Source organism: Ochlerotatus camptorhynchus, unplaced genomic scaffold, assembly GCF_037179485.1.
Source record: "Ochlerotatus camptorhynchus isolate MF236.1 unplaced genomic scaffold, CSIRO-AGI_Acam_v1.1 ptg000109l, whole genome shotgun sequence".
In the NCBI taxonomy this organism is placed as follows: Eukaryota; Metazoa; Arthropoda; class Insecta; order Diptera; family Culicidae; genus Ochlerotatus; species Ochlerotatus camptorhynchus.
In genome coordinates, this window is record NW_027040599.1 from 573,691 (window position 1) to 590,378 (window position 16,688).

Here is a 16,688-nt window from a genome sequence, read left to right on the forward strand (position 1 = left end):
TTGTTTACTATTCATCATACGACATTTGCGTTGTTGCAATTTGAGGACATCCTTGATGGAGTAGCACTATCACTTAAAATTTTCCAGGGTAAAAATTTCGGAAAGTACATAAACGTCACGCTTTCCAAATGTAACCACTGCAGCAAGTATGTAAACGAAGAAGAGATTCACCAAATAAGGTCTTAACAGACTACCTTAAGAAATAAAACTCCTCTACAATATCTCGATATATTTTGGAATTTTCCAACATTTTCTCCAAAATTTGTGGTTTAAACCATATTATTCCTGAGCAAAAGTTCAGATTATGATGCATCTACATCATGAAATAATGGAAGTTTACTTTTTACTTACCATTTTATCATGTCCAAAAAAAAAATGATTTTATTTTCCAAATAACTCGAAAACGGCAGGTTATGGAACTTTACTATCTTCAGAAGAGTTGTTCTTAAGATATACAACTTTTCTAAATACATAAAATTTCTACAATTTCAGAGAAAAAAAGTTAGATTGTGGCGTCATCTTTGCGGATGAGTGGTGAACGATCTGTTTACACAAATAGATTTTTTAGTTATAACGTGAAACTTCTTCGAAAGTACCAACCCTCGGAAGAGAGTTTTTGAGACTTTTTGTTGAGGATTTGTCGTCTAAATTGAGTTTCTGACCCACTGTGCGTTGGTTTGAGCACTTCGAATAACTTCTTCGAGTTTCGACGGCCAAGCAGCCATCAATATCTTGGCATGATCTACCAAGGGTACGGTGCATCACTTGTATCAGCTTCGAGGCTCCATCATTGTAGGAGATAGAAGCAGCTATGCATAGCATGAAATTCAGCAAGGCTTCCGGGTTCGATCGCATATCAGCAGAGATACTCAAAGCTTACCCCCTTTGCTATCTGCACTAATGTTGCTTAAATTATTCTGTATTTTATTTATTTATTTCGTCAACCAACGTAGACTAGTACATATCTGGGACACCGCGACTTTTCCAACCAACTAGATACAGGGGTCTGATTGAACGTCCCAATCAATGTGACAATTCGATAGGCATCATGTATGTGTACATTGTATGGGCAAATTTTTCGACATCCCTGGGCATAGACTATGATTGTACTTGCCACACAATTATACTAATGCAGAAATGGTACAAGCATCGAAAGCTCCCAATTAATAACTGTGGAAGTGCATCTAGAACATTAAGTTGCTAGCACGCAATTAGCTAATATGCGATAGCAATAAGCAGACGGCAGGATCAAGGCATACATAGAAGCACGAATCAAGAAGGCTAGGGCTGTCCTTGCGAACATACGAACTATCTGGAAATCAAATCATATTAGTGGACCCACTCAAACCAGCGAGAAATCTTTTCTGATATACGCCGGGGAAACATGATGAGTGTCAGCAGAGAACACTCAAAAGCTGCAGGTCTATATTAACTGATACCTGTGGTATAATTCGTGCTTGGTGGCCTTACAGTTGGATTCCGAATGCCGAGCTCTCTACGGTCGATTACATCTGATGCTGATATCAACAGAAAATTCGAGAATGGATGGAAGTGAAGCCGACTGCCATACACTACCAGTGGCTGAAATTAAAACTGCAAGCAAGCGCATCAGGACATCACAGCAGATGTAAACCCAGGGGCTCACGAAGGTGGAGCTTCAACCAAGAAATCAAGAAATTCAACAGAAATCTGAACTGGGCCCAGGGCAACACAAAAGCAAATAGCCGCCCAGGATGGAAGTTTTTCACGACGAACGTATACGCCACTGTAGGTGCGCTGGATACAGTGAGTGCTACTAATTTATTCGAATTTAATGGTATTTTGGTGAATTTGTGCAATGAATATATTCAATAGTGCAATTATCGACACATGTAGTGAGAGTGCATTGGAAATTAATATTTCAGTAACAACTTGTCAGAAAGGCCAGACTCGAAATGTAAGCAATGACTTTAAACGCCGATGACTCAAAACTCACAATGGATGTCTTGCAAGCTTGCGCTTGCGTTTGCGTGGATGTGTTGTGATTCGTGTAAAATCGATATCATTGTTTACATTTTGACATGTTGTTACTGATTTGTCAAGTTTGTCAGTAGGATTAGTATAGTATGTTGGTGTGCGTGTGTATGTGTTACCTATTCCATGATTTGGGCCCCCGCTACCTCTATGCATGTAGTTATTTCCGTAAGGATGATGTGCGTTACTGTTATAACCATTGTTATGACCCATTCCCATGTCGCGGCCGGAATTACCCATGTAGTGTGACTGTGCACCATTGCTGGTACCGTTGTATCCATTGTAGACATTTCCGCCATATTGGCCATAGGGATGCATTTGCGATGGATGGTTTCCACCTCCAGGCATCATGTGACTATTGTTGGGTGAACTTGGTACGTTATGAGCCACACCCTGTTGGTAGTGTGATGACATCGATGGGTAGTAAAATCCATTCGGCGATCGTGGGGATATTGGTTCCTGGAAAGGAAGTTATTGAAGAATTTTAGCTCAAAAATTGTTCTGTAAAGTGTATTTCTTCTAGATTTCTTCCAGGCATAAGCTTACCCCATTATCCCATTGACCGGAGCTCATCGGTCCGTTACCGGGACCTCCATTACTGCCACCGATTGGTGGACGGTAGTTCTTAGGTTTTGGCGGTGGCACTGGCTTAAATGGCATTCCGTTGTTTCCGTTTGCCGGAGGAGTTCCCAGCATTGGAGGCGGAACCTTGCTTGGCTTGGAGTAATCCGCTTGTGTGGCAGAATTGTTTCGGCTGTTGTTGGGGGTAGTTGCGTGTCGTATGCGTGTGTATGGATAGTATATGAAACGGAAGGGATGAAAACCGAAATAATGTATGCGATTAACAAAAAAACAATAATGCACTTGTGGGAACATTTTTCAATAACTAAGGGTAACAATGTGAACGAGAAAGATGCGGCGGAAGTGAAGTCGAGATTTATGATAGTGCAATAAGAAAGATTTTGTGGTAAATTTTAGTGGATAGAGGGACGGGCTTTTGGTTGAAATACTACGATAGCACCGTGAATAACATTTATTCGTCTGATTTTCGAGGAATGCATATGTATTTGTGAAAGGCACTTCAAACAAGGGTATCATATTTAGAGTAAATCAATCTACGATTATGACAACATAAGCTATAGTAGTGTAGGTTTGGCTGCGATTTGTTACTGAATAGATTCTCTTTGAACTGTTGTCGCATTCTGCAGCGTGAAAAAGACAAAACCCATGTTTACCAGAACGTTCTCTTCGCCATACTTAATTTTCATAGAGAGTATGCAGAACTGTTGACCTTTTTTTATTCTGTTACTAACCTGTATTTTCCATAATCTGTTTTGGTTTCAATGATATGTTTTCTTGGACTCTCAAGAGCCAAATTCGATGGACGCTGAGGAATATTCATGCCACCTGGGCGTTCTCCTGAGTTCCTTGGCGTTAGTGGATCATGCGCACCTTCAATGAAATGACGAATTACCATGTAAAATATGTGATTAAATCAACCTATCCTTACCATTAAAATTGTTCCTATCTGGATGAATGTGTCCACCTCTGGGAGGCGTCATAAGCAGATCATTACTGCCTGCACTGCGGTTATAGTCCGATACGTTTGACTGGTTTGGTGTCAAACCGGTGCCGTTTCGAGCACTGCAAAGTGATACAAAGGATACATTCATTAACTTTAAAATTGAATTACGCAAATAACTGATATTATCTAAATTCCTAAAGAAAACCGTCCCTGACGCCATTACGTAATAAGACTTACTTCGGCACCGATTTAAGATCATCGGGTGCATTGGGTCCTAACCTCATATTCTGCGCCGTCAGCTGTGATGTGTTGTACGAATCATAACTCGATACACTATCGTATGATCCGTTCGCTTTGTTCGGCGTGGTCGGATTACCTGGTGGTGGCGGCTGACTGGAACGTGTTCGATCCAGTGATGAGTTCTGTGCTCGTTCCAGAGAACTCAATCCATTTGTAATGGTGCCTCGTTTCTCTGGGGTAGGACCGAGCATCTGACTTCGGGTGGCATAATCATCTGCCGTTTGGTCCAGGTTGTCTGTGGACGCTTTGTTACCGAATAACCGTTCCTGGGCCGATCGACCAAGTGTACCACCGGTACTGGAGTTTCTGGACGGAAGCGACGAACCTGGGGTGCTGGGTGTGGTTGTATTTGGAGGCTTCGATGCACGGTCTATCCGGGGCGGTAAATCTGGAACTAACGTTGAAAGTTTCATTTACTTCATGGCTTTGGAGCTTAGTCCACTTGCGTATTACCTGGACCGAAATGGCTCGCCACGGAGCTATTGTGTTGTATGGGAGGCGGTGGCCTTGATGAGCCATATATGGCATCTTCAGGTGGTAACGGTGCTCCTATATTGCCCTTTGCCGAAAACCCATACTTGTTGTCTACGGTCATCCGCCGTGGGTGAGCCGAGTGATCGTATGGATTCTTCGTAAGTGGTAAATAAAGTAATGTTAAATATTGCAAGAAACTACATGAATCTGCCCAAATTTTCATTGTATTCCTCCGCTACTTCGGTATTTACAGAGCATGAATGATATGATATCTCATTTTATCAAAACTCATGCTGATAACAGGGCACAGCAAATTCTGAAATACCTTGAAAAAGACCAAAAAGGGTTTCCTTCGATCAATTTCAAGACTAAGATCCATTATTAGCCAAACTGGCTAAATTTGAAAAAGGTATCTGACCGGGAGGATGTGGATAAAATCTAATTCGGGTGAAAAATTCACCCTGCGACATTTTTATTGAAATAATTTGTTTAAAAACCTACACACTAAGAAAAAAGACCCACGTTTACTTTTGACTTGTTTGTCTCCTTTTCTCCTTCTAATGTTGTCATTATCAGTATATTCATATTTACCTACTTTTGGGTACAACTAACTTACTTTTGGGTAGAAAGCGAGTGTAAAATTCCATACGAATTACACACAAGTGAATGTAAACTACTTTGACCCACTTTACTTACTTTTGGCTTCCTGCACTATAGTGCCGAGATGCATGAAAAGAACTTACTTTTGGGTGCTTTTTTCTTACAGTGTAGTTACAGATATTGATAGCCTACTTTAATTCCACGCTTATTTTGGCGTCGAATCGGTTCGTGCTCTTTATAAGACTCGATAAGGTACACCGGGGCCTCCCTTACCTCAGATGATCATGCTGGAGGTGGCTGGGTTCGATTCCCGGTTCGGTCTAGAGTTTTTTTCGGGTTGGAAATTTTATCGACTTCCCTGGGCATAGAGTTATAATCAGTCTTCACGAAACACAGGCAGCGTTAAGCTTGAGTTCCAATTTCTTCACCACGCGTCAGCTGAACGCACGTGTTGTGGTTTGAACTCAGGTGTACTTTACAATCAAACGTGATACTTCGTACCTGTACGGAAGTGTGAACATCGAGGCTTGCTATGTTGCAACAGAAAGGGCAGACGAAATCGATGAACGCTTCTTATACGCCTTTAGCCTACACGGAGATGAAAACTACCCAAAATTATGTACTTTTCCCTCAATTCCGGGGTTCAGCCCAATAACCCAAATTAGAGAAAATCACATATAGTAGTTTCCATTTAACACCAGCAAAAAATACTTACTCTTAAGTATATTCTACCCAAAATTAAGTTTAATTCACGTAAATTTGAGAATATGCAATTTACTCAAAAGTAACTTATTGGACTAAACTATATCGTTGGGTCGAATCTCTCGATCCTTTTGTGACAGCAATAAAGAGTGCAAGTGAGAGGCTGAACTCAATATTAAGTAAAAAGAACTCAAATTTTGGGTAATATTTTTTCTCCGTGTACACGTCTTTCAGAGTAATGAATGACAGACGAGTGGTGAACATGCAGGTCTAATACACCCAAAGTTCATGGTTCGAGCCTGAATTGTTACCATTTATACTTCTTTTTAATATTATTCATTATTTCCAACGCCTGGTTGCTGCACTTGAGTTCTCGGACGATGTTTAAACGCTGCAGCAAACGACGTACGAACTTAAACATTGTACGTTCAACACACACGTTGAGGTGTGTGTTCGTTTGATGGAGTGCACGCGTGAATGCAGAGTGCATGCTTATGTTAGTTCAAAGCCTGCTGCACATCGTTGCTAGGCTGCACAGTGAAGACTGGTTATTAGACTGATGCAAAATTTGAAATTTTCGCTTCACAGTGTTCAAACGGTTTCAAATCGGGTTCTGATTAGCCTCCGAAAGTTTAAACTCATTTAGTGAGAAACTGACTTGGCACAAACCATTTGAAGTTTGTATGGAAATTACTATGGGAAAACAAAACTTTTTGTTCATTGTCTTCTAGCCTTTTTTACATATTGTACTGTTAACAAATTCTATTGCTATTCTTATCAGCTACAACTTTGCAGAAAATCGTTTTTCAGCCAAACGTCAAATAAAATGGCAAGATTAAGCAACTGTATTGTTGGCAACACTGTATTCTGCAGTGTGACATAGTAGCCATGATTTTTGTCCTCTATTCTACGCACCATAAACACCAATGTTGCCTGATGAACAGTTGATTGAGCATAATCATAAGACATCAGTGACTTGAATCATTAATAATTTTTGTTCCTTACATTTGATCGAAAAGTGCTATTGTTTTCTAAAGTAGAGTGAACGGGTGAATTTTGAGATAGATATGAATCGAAATTATGGTTTCTTTATAGTAATTCCCATATAAACTTCAAATCGTTTGTGCCAAGTCAGTTTCTCACTACATGAGTTCAAATTTTGGGAAGCTAATCAGGGCCCAATTTGAAACCGTTTGAGCACTGTGGAGCGGAAATTTAAAATTTTGCATCAGTCTACTGGTTATAATTGTATAATTGTACTTGGCACACAATTATACGAATACAAAAATAGTACACACAAGCTCTCAATTAATAACTGTGGAAGTGCATCTAGAACAATAAGTTGAGAGCACACAATAAGCTAATATGCGATAAGCTATAAGCTTGAAATGTGAAGAAGGAGAAAGGAATGTACACCGGGGCACCGGGTTTTTTCGTGAAAGCGTCTTCTATCATGGAAAAAAAAAATTATAATTAAGAACGAAGAAACTTAAATGTTTACAAGGATACAAATATATAGTAGTGTGTTTTAATTCATCTTACCCCATACAGTGGGGTCAGTTGAAACAAATATGTTTGACGTTGAAAATTCTCATCTATTTTCTCCTAAAACATGTATGTTGATGAATAAAATAATCTTTCGTTGACTTTATAAACCCCTGATGGGAATACAATAATTCCCCGCAGAAGGAGGTGGGTTGTGGAACCAAAAACATAACCATACATCCTATTGTTCACAGTTATCTCTACAATAAATCTATTGTATTGCATGATCATAGTATTACCTCAATAAGAGTACCACATACTGTCTGTGAGTTTACAATGCATTTCTGTGATATCATAAATTTCAACAATAGGATAATATTAAAATGTATCGGATAGAGCTTAATAAAAAACAATTTTAACTGCAGAACAACTGATATCGCCAAATTTTACTTTATGCAGCAAAATACAAGCTTATTCAGCTTTTAACTAACTGAATTAGCAGTTGGAATAAGTTTAAAAAAAAGTATTATTTTTCGATAAGTTTCGAAAGTTTGCGAAATTTAAGGATGTGGTTTTTGCAAAGCTGGTTTAAGGATGTGGTTTTTGCAAAGGTCATTGAGGATATCGGTAACTGATGAATGATGAAAGGTTCTCACGTGTAAATAAATCCGAGAAAAATACAGAAAAAAAACCACTGCCACACTAATTTCGATCGATTGAGTTTTATACATTTTGAGGTTACTACAGTAACCAAGGAAAATGATGTGCCCGTTAGTGTGCGTGCGTTAATAGATTATAGGGATAGATTGAATACCCGCACACACACATGTATATCAGCACTCATATCATGTTTTGATAATTTCCAAGAATCCAGGAATCCATTATGCGACTTCCGGTTTTCCAAAATGTGTCAGACATTCTACAATATGGATATTTTTGGAACGGAGAAGGCACATTCTTCTTCTTCTTCTTGGGACTTTAAGCCGGCCATTAAATTAGTGTTCTAGTTGTCAATTGAGAGCTTTCTAAGCCTGTACCATTTTCGTTAAGGGGGGGAGTACACTTTGATTTAAAAAAAATGCATTTTTTTTGGCTTAAAATGTTTCTTGGGATGTATAAGTTAATTTAGAAAAGACTCCAAGTCCGCCAGAATATTCCTTACCGCTTTACGAAGCGATTTCCTAAAACATGTACCGGCGCGCTGAGAGAGCAATTTTATCTTTAAACGCGTTTATCTCGAAACGGGGTTTTTCAAACTGGCGTGGGAAATAACTCTAACCAGTTATCATCAAATTTGGATATCGCCTAGGTTTTCTTGTTCAGAATTAAATTCTGCTTAGAAATACGTATCCACATTTTCGATTTTGTCAAAAATGGATTTTTAATCCACGATTTTGTAAGCATTTTAAGGGGAAAAAAAAACTTTTTTTTCCTAAGGCCACAAATTTTGAAAAAATTAATTTAAAAAAAATCGGAATACGTATTTCTAACCCAAATTTCATTGCTAATCAGGATTTTTGTTCGATTTATGTTCCAGGATCACATGGAAAGGAGTATTTTCCCACGCCGTTTTCCGACTTCCGCGCGACCTGGTGCACCGGCCACGGGGAGACGCCAATCGAGTTCAAAAAATACAAATTGTAGTTCGAAGGATGACTAATAAATGGGTTATAACATATCTCCCTGAGTGTTTTATTGCTTAAAAAAATTAACGAAAATGCCTTACTTTTTGGACGTTAAAAGTGTACTACTCCCTTAAGAGAGGCCCAGTGATGCCAGATTACTCCGAGATCAATTCGTTAAGTATCCTAGGTTTGGAAAGTGTTGAACGATGGGTGGGACTTTGACATGGCACCCATTGGGGTTACGGAGAGCACCCATTCGCATAAAAAGTGCTCCACGGAGACGGCGCACAGAGGATGTAAGATAGATTGGTCAAAAGTGAAAAACACGAAAATGTTTATACACAAATCTATTATTTGTCTTTGTTTGCATCGAGTAAACTTGCTTATTCCGGCACTTTTTTTAAAACGTTTTTCCCCAGTACGTATTTCTTCACAAATAAGTGTTCCGTGAGATTATAGCATGATTCATCAGTATTCATAAGCATATATGCATCATGTTATAATATCATTAATTGATTTGGATTTAGGAAACATCTGTTTTAGTATAATATTTACTTTTTTAAATCCACAAAAAAGGGAGTAATCAAGTTAATGAAACTTAAAACCACATAAAAGATCTTACTTATACAATTACGTTGCAAAAAAAAACATCCGAACTCATTCGAATTTCAGCGCTAGACTGTTTTGAAGTCATCCCCTCTGCGAGCTTAAAAATATAAACAGTTCATATTGACTACACATTTTGTATGTTAACAAATCTTATGACATCTGGTCCGGATTGGCATTAGCGAGCCATTTGAAAACTGTATGTTTCTCATAATTTTGGAGTAAATTTGGTAAATTTTCAGAAAATGTATCAGATACCCTACAATTTATGGATATTTTAGGAGCGGGAACGAAATGCACTGTCCACAAAAGCATAACTGTCCCATCTCTGCTTGACTAACTATTCATATGGGACAGTTATACATTTATGTGTAATGCAGAGGTCGAACATTTAAGACAGAAGTCATTGTGATGGCCAATGTCCGAAAATGTGTCAATATACCTCGGAACAAAAATGACGTGTAGAGGTCAAACGTTGATGTCCGACATTATTTTGGAATCCAATACGGTGTCTTCAGGTCCAGTTAAAAGTCAGATATCAAACAATATGGATATTTTAAGATCCCTCGCAGACGACGACGACGACGACGACGACGAAAGTTAGAATTGAGTTTGCCCAGTGTTTTAGAGACGTTATTCCAAAAATCACGAAAATCCATGGTTGTACCCCAGAAGGAACCAAACCCTTTGGGGCAAAATCGAAAAGGCAGATTTTAAACATATTAAAATGAGTGTTTTGGCGAGGTTTTGTTACAGTTTTTGGATTTTTTGTATAAACTTGAACTGGAATGATCCATGTTTGGATATCATGCTGATCTGACATTTGGTTCCGGAGATATGACAAAAATAGTTAAATTTACCCACTTATTTCTACGCATCTTACTTACGAGGAAGGCACGAAAGCTGGATTAATGTTTTATTTATATAAAAGCTCAGCAAGTTTTGATTTGACACTAAATGTACACGTAGGAATACGAATGAATATTTGGGCCTTTAGACGGACTGTAATAGGTGAAATGTTACGAATGAATAAATGTACAAATTCAACAGTTATTCTATGAGATGTATGTATGAATGGGGAACACAGTTGAGCGATAAAATAGAAAAGAATATATATAATAATAAACAGGGATGCTGTTAGCTTACCGTGTATGGTGGTGGCATTCCGTCACCGAGTTCTCTATCCCTATCCAAGTTATCCTGATTAGTGGCGATCGAAGGGTCAGAGCTTGACTTCACCAATTGCGGTAAGTTGCCTAATGATAATGAGGCCGATGGTCCCGGGCTCAGTTCCAGGTCCGATTCCGGACTTGAGGCGTAGGACAGTCGAGAGGTGGTCATGGGGAATAGGAAATCATCGGACAGGGATTCTACTGGCTGCTCGCGATACAAGCGAATACAAGGGAATTGATTTTGAGGTAGTGAGGTTTTAGAAATCATGAGATGGTGGAATACACGTACGGGTGGTTGAGATGAGTAATGACGACGATGAAAAATATGATTTTGTGTAATTTTGTTTCATTATTATTAGTGTTGAATTTGTTTTGTTTGTAGAAAGCAGGGACGAATATATGAAAATAAAACAGAGAAAAATCACACTGTTAGACTCCTTGGACAAAATCGTTTGATAAAACAATGTACGCTTTATAATGATGTTAGAATTAGGTTAGCTTTAATTCATGCAGAGTAAGTACATCTGTTAAAATATTTCAGTAAACGAAATTAAGCTTAAGACGATATATGACGTTATATTTGAGTTAAATTTCAGTTATCGATGTATGCAAAGCCGTGTTTGTCATGCACGAGACCGTTAGACTTCCGATGTGGATTAATTTTAGCATTATGGATATTAAGTCGATTGATGTCAGTGATTCTACAGTTCTGTACTACTTGTTCATTGCTAGTATCACCATTCAACACCGACGGATGGTTAGTCATATTGTTAGAATCAGTTCCAGGGGCAATTGAGGGAGATTGATTGTTATAATAAGGAGTAGCTCGTTCAATGCGTATATTATTGTCAATGTCAGAGAGCTGATCGACGCTTGGCGTGGAAGACTTCCCGAATGACGTTTGCAAACTTAGTGATGAAGGTTGCCTTGCTGGGTTCGTAAGTCTTGGCATTGAAGTGGCGTGGCTCAATTGGTTATGTATGGGCATTGGGAGATAGTTATTGTTTGGGTTAGCAGATGGTTGTGATGCACTTTGAGGGTTAGGATGTTGTAATTGATTTTCGCCTTGTTGATATGACGGCACAGTGGGTACAGTTGGTATGGGTACAGAATGTAGTTGGGGGTGCGGATATTGATTAGCAGATGAAGATGGCCAATTTACTGGCATTGAATAGCGATATGGGTAACGGGGATAGTTCACATATCTACTAGGAGATGGCACATAGCTGCAGCACGATAGCGGACAAGGTGGTTGAAGATAAGGTAGAAATATGTCCGATGTGAATTCCACCCGCTGAATGTGATATAGGAAGCAACGTGAGGAAGTAAACGAAATTATTGTTTGTCCCATAACCAGAATCTAGAAGTACATTATGCTTGTTGAAACTCGAGATTGTACACCCACAAAATTGACGAAATGCATCGATCTATTGAAACAGGCTTGTATAATTATTGAGGCGCGACTTTGCGGAATTATCGTGATCCTGACCAGATATTGAATCAAGGCAAGCTTCGATAATATTCCCTAAACAAAAAATGGCACTTGAATCAATCAGAAATTTCAATTTAAATAAGCTCCACTGTACATCACATTGTAACACAGATAATGCACAAATGTTAGAACACGGGATTGTGCCAACTTAGCAGTATGCTGTGTTCTGCATTATTTATGTTATTTTGAAAGGCAACGGCCGCGTAACTCTCACGCAAAATAGTTTTGTTTAAGTACCGATAGAAGTCGGCACACACGTCCGCACCTGATGGAAAACAAGTGCTAAAGCCTCACTAAGTGGTTCATTTCCGAGAATGGGGCTATTCATGTTTATAGCAGAACATCTTAGCAGATAAAATTATGTGCATGTTTTTCTGCAACAAACGCGGTTGATGACATAACTTGATCGAAACGGTAGAATGACATAACATAAATTTCCCCAATTGATTTACATGTATCATCAACTCCATGCGTTGCAAGCAAACTTGCAAACAGTTTTATCGTTTTGCTTACACCGTTCCGATTAAGCTATGCTGTTGAGAGAGTTTGTCATGACAATCGTCGCAAGTATTTTGTCTATTTGTAGCTTGCTCTCTGTGTTTTGATACCCTGGTCAGTATGTAACAAAGTTAGGCTTTTGCCTGGTGCTTTTAAGAGGTATAGTCATGGGTTAGCATTCGAGGATAGTTTGGATGGTCTAGGACAACCCAAAACAAAATTTGCCAACTTTTGGTGTGTTTTCTGAACTACCAGACTAGGTGGTAGTCGCATATTAATTTTACAGTTAATTGTCGCATATTCTACACAGTTTCATATACACATGGAAAATTATACGTCCACCGGCAGTGAAGCCCAGGGCCAGAGGTCGATTTGGTAGATCGTACAACGAGGGTTGAATGGTTACTATCTTTATTTCACTTTCCCAAATATCAATTTTCAGAGAATACGCGAAGCACTAGTAGAAGCTTGACGAAGCACGATCTGAAACTGAATTGAAATTGATTGAAACTTTTTCCTCCATTAGCCATGTATTTCTGCATTTCACCTATGAAAGCTCAATTTCTGCATGAAATTCTGTCAGAGCTGCAGTCAAGTTTTTGGGTGTACAATTCTTCAAAAGTGATCGAACCCCTCCTTTATGGATTTATCGATTACTAAGTGAGTCACCTTTTTGAGTCACTGAATAAGAGTGAATCGATCACGTTCAGAAGTTGGATGATGCTTTAATATATAACTGTAAAAATGCACACAATGCTAACGTCTACAATCTTTCCAAAGCTATCATTTAAAGTACCATAACCAAGATTTTAAACTACACATTAAACATCAAAAGCTACAATATACCAGAGAACTAATGTCATTCTATAAACAATCATTGAAACAAATCATACCTTCGTCTCGGACATCCACACAGCACCGCTCTGTTGCTGATCGATCGAATCCCGCAGTTTCCTGTACCACGTATCCGGATCGTTCAGGTTGATCGTAGTGCTGAACACATGAGACCACAGGCGTTCGAGTTTTTGGCACTGTTCAAACAATTTTTTACTACTTTTATGCTGCGATTTCGGCAAACCATGTCGCAGCTGCTTGATGCTATGTTTGGTGTCCGCTTTCAGGAAGATGACTATCGGATAGAATTGTGCATAGTTTAGCCGATCCACGGCGTTGGGTGTGATGTCCAAGAGGGCATGCTTGCCACGATCCATGATGTCCCGGATGTTCGATAGTCGCACAATACCGCCACATTTCGACGATCCCTTGTCATCATCTTGCAATGGAGCCGTGTATTTATCGGAGAAGTCCTTGACGAGTCTTTCCCGGGCAATGTCGGCGACCGGTCCGAACAAAACAACAGGGCGAACGAATCCAGGATGTCGTAAAACAACTCGTTCGTAGGCAGGGAACTTTGATATGGAATCCGAGAATACGACATCGTCCCAGTTTTCCCTCGATAACGACTTTGAACGACGATGCGTGGATCTTCGCCTCCGGAAGAAACTGACCCTCGATTCGGAAGCGTTCATCTCTTTCTTCGTGGCATTGAACTGCGCCGTTGCGAGCTCTTCCGCTCGCGCTTTATTAGGTATCACACCACGCTGCAACTCTTGATGACCATGTCCGATGCGTAGAACCTGCCACGCACCAACTACTCCGTTGTACAAAGTATCTATCACCCGGAAAACGTCACCTGCCTTGAACGATAGCTCTCCCTTCGATGGATTCTCGCAGTGGAAATGAGTCTTTATATGAAATGAATCTCCTCGTTGCTGTGCGGTGATGTTGTCATATTCATCCTTACAGTACTGTACAATCAGATCGATACGATCTTGCAGGCTGAGCAGATAGAGTACTGCCTCCTCTCTGGTAACTCCGTTCATGTCCATATCGTTTACTTTCAGAATTTTATCACCCGGCACAAGTCCCTGAGCAGCCGCTGGACTATTCTGCTGGACTGCTGTGACGAAAATACCCACTTCGTTGCCTCCGGACAAACGGATACCGACGGAACCTTCTTTCTGGAATGTGATGTATCGGGGCTCCGAAGTGGGCTTCTCATCATGCAATGGCCGTCTCGTGCTATAAAAGTCCTCCCCTCGTGGGGGAGGTGGTCGGGGTGGCTCATCAACCGTGCTACGCGATCGACTATGTCCACTCCCACTCGCTGCTCCTTCACCTACTCTGCTACTTGTCGCCCCTGGAGGCGTACTGGGTCTGTCTAATTGTTGTAAAGAAATATCTGTTAGTGGACCTCGTGATCTTCCCCGTGGCGTCAGATTGCTTTTATCATCTACTAGTAACGTACTCATGGCAGAAGGTCTGGTAGGCGGTTGAACATACAGGTTCTGTCCGGAGTATCCTCCGGTTCCGTTAAGATAGTTTTCATCCATATTGCTACAGTTTGACACTTGAGCTGTATGGGAATAGACAGGCGATTGCATGCCGGAGCTGGTTCCACCACCGAGACCTGCGTTCAACGTGGCACTGGTGGAGTCCCGCAGCACGGCTAGCGTTAATCGTTCTTTGCAACCGTCGATGATCTTTTTCGCTTCCTTTAAACTCATCGAGTCGTTACAGTTGGTATTGTGTATCCTTGTTACAAGGTCGCCCTCTTGCAATGAATAACCGTTGGCAGCTAGCTGATCTTTCGTCTTGGACGAAATTTCCTGGCAGAATAAAAAATAGATTACTCAAGAATATTATTGTGCTCTCCTTGTTAGATCCTGATAAGTGTTGCAAATTCTATATATTATTTATTGTTATCTCATTCCTAGGGATTGTTAAGGACAAGATTGATTGAATCCACAAATTGTCGATCTCATGGCAGATTTTACAAGGCAAACGGCAATTTGTGGACTCTACCACCCCTGTCCTTAAGGACGATGAATCTATGATCACAGGTTCAAACCAGGATTGCGAATTGATAACCGTCGATGACGTCTGCGTTAACGTCGGCAATGCAAATTCACCATTACAGATGTTAACGCTGACCATATCGACGGTTATCGATTAATAACCCTGGACAACAATTCGAAAAAGGACAAAAGGTCGAGTCAAGTGTTAGCCTTCTAACATGCCAAGTATTGGACATTTGGTGATAGTTTTTAACATACATTTTCAGTACAGAAGAATATAGTCAATCAAGATAATGGATTAAGAAAATTGTTGGCGTTGCGAATATTTCCAAGAGCCTGGCAAAACTACAAGATCATAGAACTCATTGCTGTTAATTTTTATTATTCGATTGAAGATGAACCAATACAACCATTCAATCAATTCTGCGCAACGAATTTGCTCATGTCCATCATTTGAACAGCCTCAAACGAACCTCATCGTCACTGTCAATTGATATACAGCAGTGGAGTATGGAAGAAACTCAGAAAAATGGTCCCAAACAGACATGTCGACCCGATGTCGAATCAATGTAAGGCCAATTTTAGGTCGACGCATACCCAATGTCAAAACATATGTCGGGTAAGGAGTCTGGTAGAAGTCAGCTTGGTGTCGGGTTGACCCAGATTTTACATTACACACCCAACCGGGAGATGTAAGATTCGTTTACAATTATGTGGGATTAATCATCAGAGGATGTTAGTGGAGACCGCATGAACCGAGGATGCGATATACTTAGCTGCGGTCCAATGCAAAAAAATTGGAGACCGAAAAATGTAGAGTGTATTAGTGAGGTAAATTCAGGCATAACATTTGATAACGGCACAAAAGCATTTGTAAACAAACTTTCTAAGGCCCTTTACACGCGAACCAAAGCACACCCACACAAACCAATACCACTTTCGGAAAGGTGATAGTTGCCCCTATCCGATGATGTTGTTGGTTTGCGTGGGCGTACTTTGGTTCGCGTGTAAAAGGCCTTAGAAATTTTGTTTCCAATGGTTTTTTGCCGTTATCAAATGTTATGCCTGAATTAGTTATGTCGAAAAAAATAGGAAACAGATTGCCGACTAGACTCAAACCACGAACGTTGCGGTTATCAGACCTGTGCTTTCTCCACTGCTCTCTCCATGCTTCTGAATATGGATAGCCTAAAAGCAAACATGAAGCGCTCAGTTTCTCGCATACTCGACTTCGTATGCTTTTTCTGCTGGAAGGATTCGAGGCAAGTGTGTGCGTCGTTCTACAATGTTCTACAATGTGCGTCGTTCTACAAGCTGGTATGGTATAGTCGAAAGCGT

At 40.1% G+C, this 16,688-nt stretch overlaps 1 protein-coding gene across 18 annotated transcripts in view; it reads right to left on the minus strand.

The window, feature by feature from the left end:
• The window catches only part of pyd (polychaetoid), a 132,695-nt gene that overhangs the window by 14,403 nt on the left and 101,604 nt on the right, over positions 1–16,688 (minus strand). For 8 of the 18 annotated variants that reach the window (XM_065219729.1, XM_065219726.1, XM_065219731.1 and 5 more), the window contains 8 exons: positions 13,386–15,161; positions 10,477–10,707; positions 4,292–4,466; positions 3,776–4,232; positions 3,524–3,657; positions 3,327–3,465; positions 2,560–2,767; positions 2,133–2,472 (listed from right to left, as the gene is read on the minus strand). In XM_065219729.1, the coding sequence (XP_065075801.1) occupies positions 2,133–2,472; positions 2,560–2,767; positions 3,327–3,465; positions 3,524–3,657; positions 3,776–4,232; positions 4,292–4,466; positions 10,477–10,707; positions 13,386–15,161 (3,460 nt within the window). Of the gene's footprint in view, positions 1–2,132; positions 2,473–2,559; positions 2,768–2,828; positions 3,216–3,326; positions 3,466–3,523; positions 3,658–3,775; positions 4,233–4,291; positions 4,467–10,476; positions 10,708–13,385; positions 15,162–16,688 lie in introns of those variants that run through there. The other 10 variants (XM_065219734.1, XM_065219733.1, XM_065219732.1 and 7 more) reach the window with 6 other exon arrangements.